Raw genomic sequence first — 17,384 nt, 5'->3', positions numbered from 1 at the left:
GGGGGGGTTTGGGGGGTTTGGGGGGTTTGGGGGGTTTGGGGGGGCGGGACCCCCCCCGGGAACCTTCCCCGGACTGTGGGGAAGGGGATGGATTTGGGGGAGAGACCCGGATTTTGGGGGGGAGAGACCTGGATTTTGGGGGTTAGACCCGAGTTTTGGGGGGTTAGACTTGGATTTTGGGGGTTAGACCCGGATTTTGGGGGTTAGACCCGGATTTGGGGGGAGAGACCTGGATTTTGGGGGGTTAGACCCGAGTTTTGGGGGTCAGACCCAGATTTTGGGGGGTTAGACCCGAGTTTTGGGGCTCAGACCCGAGTTTTGGCGAGTCAGACCCGGATTTTGGGGGGTCAGACCCGGATTTTGGGGGGTTAGACCCGGATTTTGGGGGGTTAGACCCGGATTTTGGGGGGTTTGACTCGAGTTTTGGGGGTCAGACCTGAGTTTTGGGGGGTCAGACCCGGATTTTGGGGGGTTAGAGCCGGATTTTGGGGGTTTAGACCCGAGTTTTGGGGGTTAGACCTGGATTTTGGGGGGTTTGACCCGAGTTTTGGGGGTCAGACCCAGATTTTGGGGGTTAGACTTGGATTTTGGGTGTTAGACCCGGATTTGGGGGGAGAGACCCGGATTTTGGGGGGTTAGACCCGGATTTTGGGGGTTAGACCCGAGTTTTGGGGGTTAGACGTGGATTTTGGGGGTTAGACCCGGATTTGGGGGGAGAGACCCGGATTTTGGGGGGAGAGACCCGGATTTTGGGGGGTTAGACCCGAGTTTTGGGGATTAGACCCGAGTTTTGGGGGTCAGACCCGAGTTTTGGGGGGTCAGACCCGGATTTTGGGGGTTTGACCCAGATTTTGGGGGGTTAGACCCGGATTTTGGGGCTTAGACCCGGATTTTGGGGGGTTAGACCCGAGTTTTGGGGGGAGAGACCCGAGTTTTGGGGGCTCAGACCCAGATTTGGGGGGATAGACCCGGATTTGGGGGGTTTGACCCGAGTTTTGGGGGTCAGACCTGGATTTTGGGGGGTTAGACGCGGATTTTGGGGGTTTAGACCCGAGTTTTGGGGGTTAGACCTGGATTTTGGGGGTTAGACCCGGATTTTGGGGGTTTGACCCGGATTTTGGGGGGTTTGACCCGGATTTTGGGGGGTGAGACCCAGATTTGGGGGGTTTGACCTGAGTTTTGGGGGGTCAGACCTGGATTTGGGGAGTCAGACCCGGATTTGGGGGTTTGACCCGGATTTGGGGGTTTGACCCGGATTTTGGGGGGTCGGACCCGAGTTTTGGGGGGTTTGACCCGGATTTTGGGGGTTTGACCGGGATTTTGGGGGTTAGATCCCTGTTTTTTGGGTTTGGATACAGATTTTGGGGTTAAATCCCCGTTTTTGGGGTTTGGATACAGATTTTTGGGGTTTAGATACAGATTTTGGGGTTAGATCCCCATTTTTGGGGTTTGGATACAGATTTTGGGGTTAGATCCACGTTTTTGGGGTTTGGATACAGATTTTGGGGTTAAATCCCCGTTTTTTGGGTTAGATCCCCGTTTTTGGGGTTTGGACACGGATTTTTGGGGTTAGATCCCCGTTTTTGGGGTTTGGATACAGATTTTTGAGGTTAGATCCCCGTTTTTTGGGTTAGATCCCCGTTTTTGGGGTTTGGACACGGATTTTTGGGGTTAGATCCACGTTTTTTGGGTTAGATCCCTGTTTTTTGGGTTTGGATACAGATTTTTGGGGTTTAGATAAAGATTTTGGGGTTAAATCCCTGTTTTTGGGGTTTGGATACAGATTTTTGAGGTTAGATCCACGTTTTTTGGGTTAGATCCCCATTTTTGGGGTTTGGATACAGATTTTGGGATTAGATCCCCATTTTTGGTGTTTGGATACAGATTTTGGGGTTAAATCCCCGTTTTTGGCGTCGGGACACAGATTTTTGGGGCTTAGAACCCGGATTTTGGGACCAGACCCAAATTTTTGGGGTCAAACCCCCCCTTTTGGGGTCTGGACTTGGATTTTGGGGAGTTAGACCCAAATTTTGGGGTCAAACCCCCCATTTTTTGGCTCTGGATCCGAATTTTGGGGTCAAACCCCCATTTTTTGGCTCTGGATCCGAATTTTGGGGTCAAACCCCCCCCATTTTGGGGTTCTAGATCCGAATTTGGGGGTCAAACCCCCATTTTTGGGTTCTAGATCCGATTTTTGGGGGTCAAACCCCCATTTTTGGGCTCTGGATCTGAATTTTGGGGTCAAACCCCCATTTTTGGCTCTGGATCCGAAATTTGGGGGTCAAACTCCCATTTTTGGGTTCTAGATCCGAATTTTGGGGTCAAACCCCCCATTTTGGGGTTCTAGATCCGAATTTTGGGGTCAAAACCCCCATTTTGGGGTTCTAGATCCGAATTTTGGGGTCAAACCCCCCAAATTCCATCCCGGCCCCCCAAAATTCCCGTCTGGACCCAATTTGGGGGGCTGCTCCCCTTCCCCCCTCCCCGGTGCCGATTTGGGGAGGGGCTTTGGGGGGGGGAGGGGTCCCTGGTGCTTTTTGGGGTGGGGGAGGGGCGGGGGGCGTTTTGTACCAAAATAAACAAAATTTGGACCAAAAGCGGCTGCGGAGGAGATTTTGGGGTGGGGGAGGGGTGAAGGTGACCCCTCCCCCTTTTGTTTTATTTTTGGGGTGGGGGAGGGGTGAAGGTGCCCCTCCCCATTTTTGGGTATTTTTTGGGGGGTGGGGGAGGGGTGAAGGTGCCCCTCCCCCCATTGTTTTATTTTTGGGGGGTGGGGGAGGGGTGAAGGTGCCCCTCCCCATTTTTGGGTATTTTTTGGGGGGTGGGGGAGGGGTGAAGGTGCCCCTCCCCCTTTTGTTTTATTTTTGGGGTGGGGGAGGGGTGAAGGTGCCCCTCCCCATTTTTGGGGGTGGGGGAGGGGTGAAGGTGCCCCTCCCCCTTTTGTTTTATTTTTGGGGGGTGGGGGAGGGGTGAAGGTGCCCCTCCCCATTTTTGGGTATTTTTTGGGGGGTGGGGGAGGGGTGAAGGTGCCCCTCCCCCTTTTGTTTTATTTTTGGGGGGTGGGGGAGGGGTGAAGGTGCCCCTCCCCATTTTTGGGTATTTTTGGGGGGTGGGGGAGGGGTGAAGGTGCCCCTCCCCCTTTTGTTTTATTTTTGGGGGGGTGGGGGAGGGGTGAAGGTGCCCCTCCCCATTTTTGGGAATTTTTGGGGGTGGGGGAGGGGTGAAGGTGCCCCTCCCCATTTTTGGGGGGTGGGGGAGGGGTGAAGGTGCCCCTCCCCATTTTTGGGTATTTTTGGGGGGGTGGGGGAGGGGTGAAGGTGCCCCTCCCCATTTTTGGGTATTTTTTGGGGTGGGGGAGGGGTGAAGGTGCCCCTCCCCCTTTTGTTTTATTTTTGGGGGGTGGGGGAGGGGTGAAGGTGCCCCTCCCCATTTTTGGGTATTTTTGGGGGGGTGGGGGAGGGGTGAAGGTGCCCCTCCCCATTTTTGGGTATTTTTGGGGGGGTGGGGGAGGGGTGAAGCTGCCCCCTCCCCATTTTTGGGAATTTTTTTGGGGTGGGGGAGGGGTGAAGGTGCCCCTCCCCATTTTTGGGTATTTTCGGGGTGTTTTTTTGTTCTATTTTTGGGGGGGGGTCCCAAACCCCCCGCGACAGCTGCGGGGTGGGGGAGGGGCGCGCGGTGACGTCAGCGCCGGGTCCCGCCCCTCCCCCACCCTCCCCCCCCTTTTTTCTCTTGTTTTCACCCAAAAAAGGCCCCGGGGGGGAGGGGCCCGCCCCCATAAAGGGACCCGGGGGGGGGGAGGGGCGCGAGCGACCCCCGGGCCGGGCGCGCGGTGGGGGAGGGGCGGCGGGCCGGGGGGTTTGGGGCAATTTTGGGGGTTTTGGGGCGATTTTGGGGGTTTTTGGGCAATTTTTGGGGGTTTTTGGGGCAATTTTTGGGGGTTTTGGGGGCAATTTTTGGGGAGGTTTGGGGGGGTTGGGGCAATTTTTGGGGGTTTTGGGGCAATTTTTGGGGGTTTTGGGGCAATTTTGGGGGTTTTGGGGGCATTTTTTGGGAGGTTTGGGGGGGTTGGGGCAATTTTTGGGGGTTTTGGGGCAATTTTTGGGGTTTTGTGGCATTTTTGGGGTTTTGTGGCATTTTTTGGGGGGGATTTGGGGAATTTTTTGGGATTTGGGCAATTTTTGGGGGTTTGGGCAATTTTTTGGGGTTTTTGGGCATTTTTTGGGGACATTTGGGGAGGTTTTGGGGAGATTTGGGGAAGTTTTGGGGGTCCCAGGGGGATTTGGGGGAATTTGGGCATTTTCTGGGGGGATTTGGGGAGGTTTTGGGAGAATTTGGGGAGGTTTTGGAGATTTTGGGGGTCCCAGGGGGATTTTGGGGAGGTTTTGGGGAATTTGGGGAGGTTTTGGGTTTTTTTGGGGGGATTTTTGGTTTTTCGTGGGGGTTTCGGGGTTTTTGGGGGGATGTTGAACCCCCCTGCCCTCCCCCCCCCGTGCCCCTCCCCCTCCTCAGGACCCCCAAAATCGGCGCCATGGCGGAGCCCGAGGAGGAGTTCGAGTGAGTGACCCCAAAATCCCCAAAATCCCCCCAAATTCCCCAAAAACAGCCCCGGGACCCCCAAAATCATCCAAAACATCCCCAAAATCCCCAAAACCAGACCCGGGACCCCCAAAATCCCCAAAAACAGACCCGGGACCCCCAAAATCCCCCCAAAACCAGACCCGGGACCCCCAAAATCCCCAAAATCCCCCCCCAAAATCCCCCAAAACAGCCCTGGGACCCCCAAAATCCCCCCAAAAACAGACCCGGGACCCCCAAAATCCCCAAAACCAGCCCTGGGACCCCCAAAATCCCCAAAAATCCCCCCAAAATCCCCAAAAACAGCCCTGGAACCCCCAAAATCCCCAAAAACAGCCCTGGGATTCCCAAAATCCCACTGGGACCCCCCAAAACTGACCTAAAATATCTCTGGGACCCCCAAATTTCCCCAAAACCTCCCCAAAATCCCCCCGGGACCCCAAAAACCTCCCCAACATCCCCAAAATCCCCCAAATTCTCCCCAAAATCCCCCTGGGACCCCCAAAATCCCCCAAAATTCCCAAAATCTCCCCCAAATTCCCCCAGGACCCCCAAAACCTCCCCAAAATCTCTGTGGGACCCCCAAATTCTCCCCAAAATCCCCCTTGGACCCCCAAAATCCCCCAAATTCTCCCCAAAATCCTCTCGGGACCCCCAAATTCTCCCCAAAATCCCCCTGGGATCCCCAAATCCCCCAAAATCCCCAAATTCTCCCCAAAATCCCCGAAATCCCCAAATTCTCCCCAAAATCCCCAAAATGCCCCAAATTCTCCCCAAAATCCCCAAATTCTCCCCAAAATCCCCCGGCCCCAAAATCCCCGAAATCCCCCAAATTCTCCCCAAAATCCCCAAAATCCCCCAAATTCTCCCCAAAATCCCCAAATTCTCCCCAAAATCCCCAAAATGCCCCAAATTCTCCCCAAAATCCCCAAAATCCCCAAATTCTCCCCAAAATCCCCCGGCCCCCCTCAGTTTCTCCTTCCTCCCCCAGGGAGCAGCAGGAGGGTGAGTGACCCCGAGTGACCCCAATTAACCCCAATTAACGCCGCTAATTAGCGCTAACCAACCCCTAATTAACCCCAAAGTGTTGATTAACCCTGGCTTAATTAGCATGAAACCCCCCAAGAGCGCGAAACCGCCTTGATTAACCCTTAATTAATTCATTCATTAGGGGTTACCTAACCATTAATTAATTAGTATTATTTATAATTAATATTGATCTCCTGACACCGCCTTGATTAACCCCCAATTAATTCATTAATTAGGGGTTCTCTCATCATTAATTAATTAGTATTATTTATAATTAATATTGATCTCCTGACACCGCCTTGATTAACCCCGAATTAATTCATTAATTAGAGGTTACCTAACCATTAATTAATTAGTATTATTAATAATTAATATTGGTCTCCTCAGAAGGCCAATTCAGAGGTCTGGGGGGTGCTAATTACCATAATTACCTCGCTAATTACCCGGGGGGGTGGGGGCGCTGCCCCCCCTCCCCCCCCAAATTTCCTCAGAGGCGGCGGAGGAGGAAGAGGAGGAGGAAGGTGAGGAAGGATCCCCAAATTCGGGGATTTCACCCAAAAAAACCTAAATTTGGGGGATTTCACCCCAAAAAAACCCAAATTTGGGGATTTCACCTCAAAAAAAACCCCAAATTTGGGGGAAATTCCCAAAAAAAACCCCCAAATTCGGGGGATTTCCCCCCAAAAAACCCCAAATTTGGGGGAAATTCCCAAAAAAACCCCCAAATTTGGGGGATTTCCCCCCAAAAATCCCAAATTTGGGGATTTCACCCCAAAAAACCTCAAATTCGGGGATTTCACCCAAAAAAACCCAAATTTGGGGGAAATTCCCAATAAAAACCCCAAATTCGGGGGATTTCCCCCCAAAAACCCCCAAATTCGGGGGATTTCCCCCCAAAAAACCCCAAATTTGGGGGATTTCACCCCAAAAAACCTCAAATTTGGGGGAAATTCCCCAAAAAAACCCCAAATTTGGGGGATTTCCCCCCCCCAAAAAAAAACAAATTTGGGGGATTTTCCCCCAAAAAAAAACAAATTTGGGGGAAATTCCCCAAAAAAAAACCAAATTTGGGGGAAATTCTCCAAAAAAAACCACAAAGTTTGGGGAAAATTCCCTAGAAAAAAACAAATTTGGGTGATTTCCAAAGAAAACCAAACCAAAATTTGGGTAAAATTCCACTAAAAAATCCACAAATTTTGGGGGAAATTTCCCAAAAAAAATCCAAAATTTGGGGAAAATTCCACTAAAAACCCCACAAAGTTTGGGGGATTTCCCCCCCAAAAGCCCCAGATTTGGGGGAAATTCCCCAAAAAACCCGAATTTGGGGGATTTCGCTCAAAACCCCCAAAATTTGGGGAATTCCCCCAAATTCTGACCCTCCCTGCTCCTCCCCCACAGCCTCGGAGCCGCCGAAACCTCCTGAGGAGCCTGGTAGGAGCCAAAAACCCCAAAATCACCCCAAAAAACCCCAAAATCACCCCAAAAAACCCCAAAAACCCCAAAATCACCCCCAAATCACCCCAAAAAACCCCCAAAAACCCCAAAATCACCCCAAAAAACCCCAAAAACCCCAAAATCACCCCCAAATCACCCCAAAAAACCCCCAAAAACCCCAAAATCACCCAAAAACCCCAAAATCACCCCAAAAAACCCCAAAAAACCCCAAAATCACCCCAAAAACCCCAAAATCACCCCAAAAACCCCAAAATCACCCCAAAAAACCCCAAAATCACCCCAAAAAAACCCAAAATCACCCCAAAAACCCCAAAAATCACCCCAAAGTCACCCCAAAAAACCCCAAAAACCCCCAAAATCACCCCAAAAACCTCAAAATCACCCCCAAAAAACCCCAAATCACCCCAAAATCACCCCCAAAACCCCAAATCACCCCAAAATCCCCCAAATCCCTCCAAATGTCCCTGAATTCTTCCAAATTACCCCAAAATCCCCCAAGTTCTCCCTAAACCATCAAATTCCTCCAAATTTCCCCAAATTTCCCCAAATTTTCCCCAAATTCCTCCAAATTTCCCCTGAATTCTTCCCAAATCCCCCCAAATTTTCCCAAATTCCTCCAAAACTCCAAATTTTCCCCAAAATCCCCCCAAATTTTCCCCAAATTGCCCCAAATCCCCCCTAATTTCCCCAAAACTCCCAATTTTCCCCCAAATTCCCCCAAATTCCCCCAAATCCCCCAAATCCCCCAAAACCCCCAAATTTCCCCTGAATTCTTCCCAAATCCCCCCAAATTTTCCCAAATTCCTCCAAAACTCCCAATTTTCCCCCAAATTCCCCCAAATTCCCCCCAAATGCCCCCAAATTTTCCCAAATTCCTCCAAATTCCCCCTAATTTCCCCAAAACGCCCAATTTTCCCCCAAATTCCCCCAAATCCCCAAAATCCCCCAAATTCCCCAAAATCCCCCAAATTTTCCCCAAATCCCCCAAATTTCCCCAAATTTCCCCCAAAATCCCCCAAATTTCCCCAAAAATCCCCCAAATCCCCAAATTTCCCCCAAAATCCCCCAAATCCCCCCAAATTCCCCCAAATCCCCCAAATCCCCCCAAATTCCCCCAAATTTCCCCCAAATTTCCCCCCAAAATCCCCAAAATCCCCCCAAAATCCCCAAATTTCCCCCCAAAATCCCAAATTCCCCCAAATCCCAATCCCTGTCCCCTTCCGGCAGAGGAGGAGCGGCCCCGGCCCCGGTGAGGAGATTTTGGGGCCGTTTGGGGCGTTTTGGGCATTTTCGGGTCTCTGAGCCCCCGCCCCCCCCAGGCCCCCCCTGGCCCAGCTGGCGCCCCCCAAAATCCCCGAGGGGGAGCGCGTGGACTTCGACGTGAGTTTGGGGCAAATTCGGGGGATTTTGGGCAATTCGGGGAGTTTGGGGAAATTCGGGAGTTTGGGGCAAATTCGGGGGGTTTTGGGCAATTTGGGGAGTTTGGGGAAATTCGGGAGTTTGGGGCAAATCCGGGGGGTTTTGGGCAATTTGGGGAGTTTGGGGAATTCGGGAGTTTGGGGCAAATCCGGGGGGTTTTGGGCAATTTGGGGAGTTTGGGAAATTCGGGGGTTTGGGGCAAATCCGGGGGGTTTTGGGCAATTTGGGGAGTTTGGGAAATTCGGGAGTTCGGGGCAAATCCAGGGGGTTTTGGGCAATTCGGGGAGTTTGGGAAATTCGGGAGTTTGGGGCAAATTCGGGGGTTTTGGGCAATTTGGGGAGTTTGGGAAATTCGGGAGTTTGGGGCAAATTCGGGGGTTTTGGGAAATTCGGGGGTTTGGGGCAAATCCGGGGGGTTTTGGGCAATTCGGGAGTTTGGGAAATTTGGGGGTTTGGGGCAAATCCAGGGGTTTTGGGCAAATCCCGGGGATTTTGGGCAATTCGGGAGTTTGGGCAATTCGGGGGTTTGGGGCAAATCCCAGGGATTTTGGGCAATTCGGGGAGTTTTGGGCAATTCGGGGGTTTGGGGAAATTTGGGGGATTTTGGGCAATTCAGGGGTTTGGGAAATTTGGGGCTTTTGGGCAAATCCGGGGGATTTTGGGCAATTTGGGAGTTTGGGGTAAATTCGGGGGTTTTGGGCAAATTTGGGGAATTTGGGCAATTCGAGGATTTTGGGGAATTTGGGGATTTTGGGCAATTCGGGGATTTGGGGTAAATTTGGGGGTTTTGAGCAAATTTGGGGATTTTGTGGGTTTTGGGGGGATTTTGGGGAGAATTCGGGGGGATTTTGGGGAAATTTGGGGGTTTGGGGGGGATTTGGGGGTTTTTTGGGGTTTTTTGGTATTTATTTGGGTTTCTTTGGGTTTTTTTGAGTGGGGGTTTTTCCGGGCCATTTTTTGGGGTGAATTCCGGGGATTTTGGGTCTGTCCCAGGACATCCACCGCAAGCGGATGGAGAAGGAGCTGCTGGGGAGGGATTTTGGGGTTTATTTGGGTTTATTTGGGGTTTTTTTGGGATAATTTGGGTTTCTTTGGGGATTTTCTGATCGGGGTTTTTCCGGGCCATTTTTTGGGGTGAATTCCGGGGATTTTGGGTCTGTCCCAGGACATCCACCGCAAGCGGATGGAGAAGGAGCTGCTGGGGTGGGATTTTGGGGGTTTATTTGGGTTTTTTTGGGGTTTTTTGGGTTTATTTTGTACAAGTTTGGGATTTTTTGATCGGGGTTTTTCCGGGCCATTTTTTGGGGTGAATTCCGGGGATTTTGGGTCTGTCCCAGGACATCCACCGCAAGCGGATGGAGAAGGACCTGCTGGAGCTGCAGACCCTCATCGACGCCCACTTCGAGCAGCGGCGCCGCGAGGAGGAGGAGCTGCAGGGCCTCATGGAGCGCATCGTGCGTCCATTTTGGGGCAATTTTGGGGCTTTTTGGGCAATTTGGGGCTTTTTCGGCAATTTGGGGCTTTTTTGGGAAGGATTTTGGGCCATTTTCAGGGTTTTTTTGGGGTGTCAATTGGGGGTTTTGGGGAGGGGCTCCGGAGTTCTTTGGGTCTGGGGGGAGTTTGGGGGATTTGTGGTTTTTGGGGCGATTTTGGGCCGTTTTGGGGCTTTTTGAGGTTTTTTGGGCTGTTCTGGGGTGGGTTGGTGTTTTTTTGGGGGGTTTTGGGGCTGGTTTTGGGCTGTTTTGGGGTTTTTTGGGCTGGTTTTGGGTTTTTTGGGGCATTTTGGGCTCGTTTTGGGTTATTTTGGGCCGTTTTTGGGGTCTTTTGGGCCTTTTTTGGCTTTTTTCGGGCCGTTTTGAGCAGTTTTTGGTTCTTTTTGGTTGGTTTGGGGTTTTTGGGGGTGTTTTGGGCCAGTTTCGGGCTGTTTTTGGCCATTTTTGTTCATTTTTGGGCCATTTTGGCCATTTTTGGGCTGTTTTTGGCCTTTTTTGGTCATTTTTGGGCCATTTTGGCTGTTTTTGGGCTGTTTTGGGCCATTTTTGGCCATTTTTGGGCCGTTTCAGGCCGTTTTTGGCTGGTTTTGGCTATTTTTGGGTGGTTTTAGGCATTTTTGGGCCTTTTTGAGCATTTTTGGGCCTTTTTGGGTTTTATGGGCCGTTTTGGGCCATTTTTGGCTAGTTTTGGGCTGGTTTTGGGTGTTTTTTGGGCCATTTTGGCTGGTTTTGGCCGGTTTTGGCCGTTTTTGGGCCATTTCAGGCTGGTTTTGGCCGTTTTTGGCCATTTCTGGGCCGTTTTTGGCCGTTTTAGGCCGTTTTAGGCCGTTTTTGGGCCGGTTTGGGGTGTTTTTGGTCGTTTTTAGCTGTTTTTGGCCCTTTTGGGCCGTTTTTGGGCGTTTTTGGGCCCCCGTGGCGCTGAGCTCCCCGCAGGAGCGGCGCCGAGCCGAGCGCAAGGAGCAGCTCCGGAGCCGAACCGAGAAGGAGCGAGAGAGGCAGGCCAGGCTGGCGGTGAGGGCACCCAAAATCCCCGAGATCCGCCCCAAAATCCGCCCCAAAATCCCTGAGATCCGCCCCAAAATCCACCCCAAAATCCCCGAGATCCACCCCAAAATCCACCCCAAAATCCCCAAGATCCACCCCAAAATCCACCCCAAAATCCCCGAGATCCGCCCCAAAATCCCCGAGATCCCTCCAAAATCCTTCAGATCCCCCAAAATCCCTGAGGGGACCCCAAAATCCCCCAAATCCCCCCAAAATCCCCCAAATCCCCCCAAAATCCCCCAAATCCCCCCAAATCCCCCCAAATCCCCCCAAATCCCCCAAATCCCCCCAAATCCCCCAAATCCCCCCAAAATCCCCCCAAATCCCCCCAAATCCCCCCAAATCCCCCAAATCCCCCCAAAATCCCCCCAAATCCCCCCCAAATTCCCCCCAAATCCCCCCAAAATCCACCCAAATCCCCCCAAATCCCCCAAATCCCCCCAAAATCCCCCCAAATCCCCCCCAAATCCCCCCAAATCCCCCAAATCCCCCCCAAATCCCCCCAAATCCCCCAAATCCCCCCAAATCCCCCCCAAATCCCCCGAATTCCCCCCAAAATCCCCCCCAAATCCCCCCAAATCCCCCCCAAATCCCCCCAAATCCCCCAAATCCCCCCCAAATCCCCCCAAATCCCCCCAAATCCTCCCAAAATCCCCCAAATCCCCCCAAAATCCCCCCAAAATCCCCCCAAATTCCCCCAAATCCCCCCAAAATCCCCCCAAATCCCCCCAAATCCCCCAAATCCCCCCAAAATCCCCCCAAATCCCCCCCAAATCCCCCCAAATCCCCCCAAATCCCCCCAAATCTCCCCAAAATCCCCCAAAATCCCCCAAATCCCCCCAAAATCCCCCCAAATCCCCCCAAATCCCCCCCAAAATCCCCCAAATCCTCCCAAAATCCCCCAAATCCCCCCCAAATCCCCCCCAAATCCCCCCAATCTCCCCAAATTCCTCCCAAAATCCCCAAAATCCCCCCAAATCCCCCCAAAATCCCCCCAAATACCCCCAAACCCCCCCCAAAATCCCCCAAATCCCCCCAAAATCCCCCAATCCCCCCAAATCCCCCCAAAATCCCCCCAGGAGGAGAAGCTGCGCAAGGAGGAGGAGGAGGCCAAGAAGAGAGCGGAGGACGACGCCAAGAAGAAGAAAGTTCTGTCGGCCATGCCCCACTTCGGGGGCTACCTGGCCAAGGTGGGCACCCCGAAACCCCCGGGGACCCCAAAAACCCGGGGGGACCCCAAAAACCCGGGGGACCCCAAAAAACCCCAAATCCCTCTGATTTCCCCCCAAAAATCCCTGATTTCCCCCCAAAAATCCCTCTGATTTCCCCCCAAAAATCCCTGATTTCCTCCAAAATTCCCCCAATTTCCCCCCAAAATCAGCCCCAAACCCCCCGGGGGGACCCCAAATCCCCCACGGGGGACCCCAAAACCCCACAAAATCCCCAATTTCCCCCCAAATCCCCCCTGATTTCCCCCCAAAATCAGCCCCAAATCCCCCTGGGCCACAGGGACCCCAAATCCCTCTGATTTCCCCCCAAAATGCCCCAAACCCCCCCAAATCCCCCGATTTCCCCCCAAACCCCCCCGAAATGTCCCAAATCCCCCCAAAATTCCCCAAAATGCCCCAAATTTCCCCCAAAATCCCCTGAATTCCCCCCCAAAATGCCCCAAAATCCCCTAAATCCCCCCGAAATGCCCCAAAATCCCCCAAATCCCCCCGAAATGTCCCAAAATCCCCCAAATTTCCCCCAAAATGCCGCAAATCCCTCCAAATCCCCCCGAAATGCCCCAAAGCCCCCCAATTTCCCCCCAAATCCCCGATTTCCCCCCAAACCCCCTGATTTTCCCTTCAAAATCCCCCCCGAATCCCCCTGATTTCCCCCCAAAATCCCCCCGAAATGCCCCAAATCCCCCGAATTCCCCCCGAAATGCCCCAAAATCCCCAGAATTCCCCCCAAATCCCCACCCGCAGGCGGAGCAGCGGCGGGGCCGGCGCCAGACGGGGCGGGAGATGAAGCTGCGGATCCTGGCGGAGCGACGGCGGCCGCTGGACATCGAGGGGCTGCGGGAGGAGGGGCTCAGGTGGGACCAAAATCCCCCAAATTCACCCCAAAATAGCCCAAAATATCCCCCCAATGGACATCGAGGGGCTCCGGGAGGAGGGGCTCAGGTGGGACCCCAAAAATACCCAAATTCACCCCAAAATATCCTCCCAATGGACATTGAGGGGCTCAGGGAGGACGGGCTCAGGTGGGACCCCAAAAACACCCAAATTCACCCCAAAATATCCCAAAATATCCCCCCAATGGACATCGAGGGGCTCAGGGAGGAGGGGCTCAGGTGGGACCAAAAACACCCAAATTCACCCCAAAATAGCCCAAAATATCCCAAAATATCCCCCCAATGGACATCGAGGGGCTCAGGGAGGACGGGCTCAGGTGGGACCAAAATCCCAAAAATTCACCCCAAAATATCCCAAAATATCCTCCCAATGGACATCGAGGGGCTCCGGGAGGAGGGGCTCAGGTGGGACCAAAATCCCAAAAATTCACCCCAAAATATCCCAAAATATCCTCCCAATGGACATCGAGGGGCTCAGGGAGGACGGGCTCAGGTGGGACCCCAAAAACACCCAAATTCACCCCAAAATTCACCCCAAAATATCCCAAAATATCCCCCCAATGGACATCGAGGGGCTCAGGGAGGAGGGGCTCAGGTGGGACCAAAATCCCAAAAATTCACCCCAAAATATCCCAAAATATCCCAAAATATCCCAAAATATCCTCCCAATGGACATCGAGGGGCTGCGGGAGGAGGGGCTCAGGTGGGACCAAAATCCCAAAAATTCACCCCAAAATAGCCCAAAATCCCCCAAATCCCCCAAATTCACCCCAAAATATCTTCAAAATCCCCCAAATTCACCCCAAAATATCCCCCCAAAACCCTTCCAAAACCCCCCAAATACCCCATAAAAATCCCCCAAAAACCCCATAAAAACCCCAAAAAACCCCACAAAAACCCCAAATAAATCCCATAAAACCCCAAATAAATCCCATAAAACCCCAAATCCTATAAAATCCCATAAAATTCCCATAAAATTCCATAAAATTCCCGTTTTTAGGGCCAAGGCAGAGGAGCTCCACGCCTGGATCCAGCAGCTCCAGTCCCCAAAAAACCCCAAAAAACCCCATAAAAACCCCAAAAAACCCCAAATAAATCCCATAAAACCCCAAATCCTATAGAATTCCTATAAAATTCCCATAAAATTCCATAAAATTCCCGTTTTTAGGGCCAAGGCGGAGGAGCTCCACGCCTGGATCCAGCAGCTCCAATCCCCAAAAAACCCCAAAAAACCCCAAAAAACCCCAAATAAATCCCATAAAACCCCAAATCCTATAAAATTCCTATAAAATTCCCATAAAATTCCATAAAATTCCATAAAATTCCCGTTTTTAGGGCCAAGGCAGAGGAGCTCCACGCCTGGATCCAGCAGCTCCAATCCCCAAAAAACCCCAAAAACCCCAAATAAATCCCATAAAACCCCAAATCCTATAAAATTCCCTAAAATTCCATAAAATTCCCATAAAATTCCCATAAAATTCCATAAATTTCCCGTTTTTAGGGCCAAGGCGGAGGAGCTCCACGCTTGGATCCTGCAGCTCCAATCCCCAAAAAACCCCAAAAAACCCCAAAAACCCCAAATAAATCCCATAAAACCCCAAATCCTATAAAATTCCCATAAAATTCCCATAAAATTCCATAAAATTCCATAAAATTCCCGTTTTTAGGGCCAAGGCAGAGGAGCTCCACGCCTGGATCCAGCAGCTCGAGTCCGAGAAGTTCGACCTGAGCGAGAAACTGCGGCGGCAGCGCTACGAGGTGGGGCCCAAAAACCCCAAAAACCCCAAATCTGACCCCAAAAACTGACCCCAAAAACCCCAAATCTGACCCCAAAACGGAGCCCAAAAACCCCAAAAACTGACCCCAAAACGGAGCCCAAAATCCGACCCCAAAAACCCCAAAACTGACCCCAAAATCCGACCCCAAAAACCCCAAATCTGACCCCAAAATGGAGCCCAAAAACCCCAAATCTGACCCCAAAACGGAGCCCAAAAACTGACCCCAAAAACCCCAAATCTGACCCCAAAATCTGACCCCAAAAACCCCAAATCTGACCCCAAAACTGACCCCAAAAACCCCAAATCTGACCCCAAAATCTGACCCCCAAAACTGACCCCAAAAACCCCAAAAACTGACCCCAAAACTGACCCCAAAAACCCCAAATCTGACCCCAAAAACTGAGCCCAAAAACCCCAAATCTGACCCCAAAACGGAGCCCAAAAACCCCAAATCTGACCCCAAAAACTGACCCCAAAAACCCCAAATCTGACCCCAAAATCCGACCCCAAAACCCCAAATCTGACCCCAAAACGGAGCCCAAAATCCGACCCCAAAAACCCCAAAACTGACCCCAAAATCCGACCCCAAAAACCCCAAATCTGACCCCAAAACTGACCCCAAAAACCCCAAATCTGACCCAAAAACTGACCCCAAAAACCCCAAATCTGACCCCAAAACGGAGCCCCAAAACCCCAAATCTGACCCCAAAAGTGACCCCAAAAACTGACCCCAAAAACCCCAAATCTGACCCCAAAAACTGACCCCAAAAACCCCAAATCTGACCCCAAAATTGACCCCAAAATTGACCCGAAATCCCAAAAACTGACCCCAAAGCCCATCCCCATTTTGGGGTGGATTCTGGGGATTTTGGGTTCCCGTTCCCATTTTGGGGTGGATTTTGGTTTTTTTGGTGTCCCGTTCCCATTTTGGGGTGGATTTTGGGGTCCCATCCCCATTTTTGGGTGGATTTTGGGTTTTTTGGGGTTCCCGTTCCCATTTTGGGGTGGATTTTGGGTTTTTGGGGTTCCTGTTCCCATTTTGGGGTGGATTTTGGGTTTTTGGGGTTCCTGTTCCCATTTTGGGGTGGATTTTGGGGTTTTTGGGTCCCGTTCCCATTTTGGGGTAAATTTGGGGGATTTTGGGGTTCCCGTTCCCATTTTGGGGTGGATTTTGGGTTTTTTGGGTTTCCCGTCCCCATTTTGGGGTTTTTGGGGTCCCGTTCCCATTTTGGGGTAAATTTGGGGGATTTTGGGGCTCCCGACCTGACCCCGCCCCTCCCCCCAGATCAACGTGCTCTACAACCGCATCAGCCACGCCCAGAAATTGTAAATTCGGGATTTGGGGAATTTTGGGGGGTTTTGGGGCATTTTGGGGATTTTGGGGAGGCTCCTGAGGGATTTGGGTTTTTTTTGGGGGGGATTTTGGGGTTTTTTGGGGGAGATTTTGGGGGTTTTTTGGGGAAATTTGGGGTTTCTTTGGGGGAGATTTTGGGGGTTTTTTGGGGAAATTTGGGGTTTTTTTGGGGGTTTTTTGGGGAAATTTGGGGTTTTTTTGGGGGGAGATTTTGGGGGTTTTTTGGGCGTTCCTGGGGGATTTTTTTTTTTTTTTTTGCTTTATTTTTGGGGGAGATTTGGGGTTTTTTGGGATTTTGGTGGAATTCTGAGGGGTTTGGGGGATTTTGGGCTCCCCTGGGCTTTTGGGAGGGATTTTGGGGGGATTTGGGGTTTTGGGGGGATTTTGGGGCATTTTTGGGAGTTTTTGGGGTATTTTGGGCCATTTTGGGGCCATTTTTGGGTGTTTTGGGGCACTCTGGGGTGTTCTGGGGGTATTTTTGGGTGTTTTGGGCCATTTTTGGGGCATTTTGGGCCATTTTTGCATGTTTTGGGGGTGTTTTGGGCCATTTTTGGGCATTTTGGGCCATTTTTGCATGTTTTGGGGGTGTTTTGGGCCATTTTTGTGCCATTTTGGGCCATTCTTGGGTTTTTGCGGGGTATTTTGGGCCATTTTAGGGTGTTTTGGGGGTATTTTTGGGTATTTTGGGCCATTTTTGGGTGTTTTGGGTGTGTTTTGGGCCATTTTTGGGTATTTTGGGCCATTTTTGGGCCATTTTCGGGTGTTTCGTGTGTGTTTTGGGCCATTTTTGGGCCATTTTTGGGTATTTTGGGCCATTTTCGGGCCGTTTTCTCCCCCCTCAGCAAGAAGGTGGCCAAGGGCCGGGTGGGCGGGCGCTGGAAGTGACGTCACGGCGCGGGACCCGCCCCTGACGTCACCCACCGAACTCGTTACGTCAATAAAAACGCGTTACGTCAATAATAAAAACAAAAAACCCGCTCGCCTCGCGTCGCTCTAACCCCCCCCGTGACGTCACCGCGCGCGGCGACACCACCCCGGCGCGATGACGTCACCCCCCCGCGCCGCCGCCGTTGCCATGGCGACCCCGCCCCCCGCGCTTCCGGCCCCGCGCCCGC

At 51.9% G+C, this 17,384-nt stretch overlaps 1 protein-coding gene and 1 long non-coding RNA gene across 6 annotated transcripts; both read left to right on the top strand.

Moving 5' to 3' along the window:
- The first annotated feature begins 8 nt into the window (after positions 1-8).
- Positions 9-2,597, top strand: LOC146763978 (uncharacterized). Its single transcript, XR_014951012.1, has 2 exons — positions 9-1,427; positions 1,610-2,597. It is a non-coding gene; the product is annotated as an uncharacterized LOC146763978 (long non-coding RNA).
- Positions 2,598-3,773: 1,176 nt separating this feature from the next.
- Positions 3,774-17,245, top strand: TNNT1 (troponin T1, slow skeletal type). 5 transcript variants are annotated; one of them, XM_085565947.1, is made up of 14 exons: positions 3,774-3,829; positions 4,510-4,554; positions 5,567-5,580; positions 6,096-6,125; positions 7,003-7,035; positions 8,287-8,308; positions 8,379-8,439; positions 9,816-9,932; positions 10,905-10,982; positions 12,095-12,205; positions 12,989-13,098; positions 14,805-14,895; positions 16,201-16,241; positions 17,112-17,245. In XM_085565947.1, the coding sequence occupies exons 2-14, from the start codon at positions 4,529-4,531 to the stop codon at positions 17,152-17,154; spliced, it is 777 nt and encodes a 258-aa protein (XP_085422073.1). In that variant the 5' UTR covers positions 3,774-3,829; positions 4,510-4,528; the 3' UTR covers positions 17,155-17,245. The 5 variants fall into 5 exon arrangements, with proteins under 5 accessions (XP_085422073.1, XP_085422072.1, XP_085422069.1 ...); XM_085565943.1 differs by lacking the exon at positions 3,774-3,829 and having other exon boundaries at positions 4,423-4,554; positions 5,548-5,580; XM_085565944.1 differs by lacking the exon at positions 3,774-3,829 and having other exon boundaries at positions 4,426-4,554.
- The last annotated feature ends 139 nt before the right edge of the window (positions 17,246-17,384 follow it).

The sequence above is a fragment of the Lonchura striata genome, chromosome 37 (genome assembly GCF_050655825.1).
Source record: "Lonchura striata isolate lonStrDom1 chromosome 37, ASM5065582v1, whole genome shotgun sequence".
NCBI lineage: Eukaryota > Metazoa > Chordata > Aves > Passeriformes > Estrildidae > Lonchura > Lonchura striata.
This window is presented reverse-complemented; position numbering and strand designations above follow the sequence as displayed.

Bases quoted from the DNA above. Each gene is read 5' to 3' on its own strand.
- TNNT1 (XM_085565943.1), top strand. From the start codon at position 4,461: ATGTTGAACCCCCCTGCCCTCCCCCCCCCGTGCCCCTCCCCCTCCTCA. The intron at 7,036-8,286 runs GTAGGAGCCAAA...CCCTTCCGGCAG, and splicing joins GAAACCTCCTGAGGAGCCTG to AGGAGGAGCGGCCCCGGCCC. The intron at 9,933-10,904 runs GTGCGTCCATTT...AGCTCCCCGCAG, and splicing joins AGGGCCTCATGGAGCGCATC to GAGCGGCGCCGAGCCGAGCG.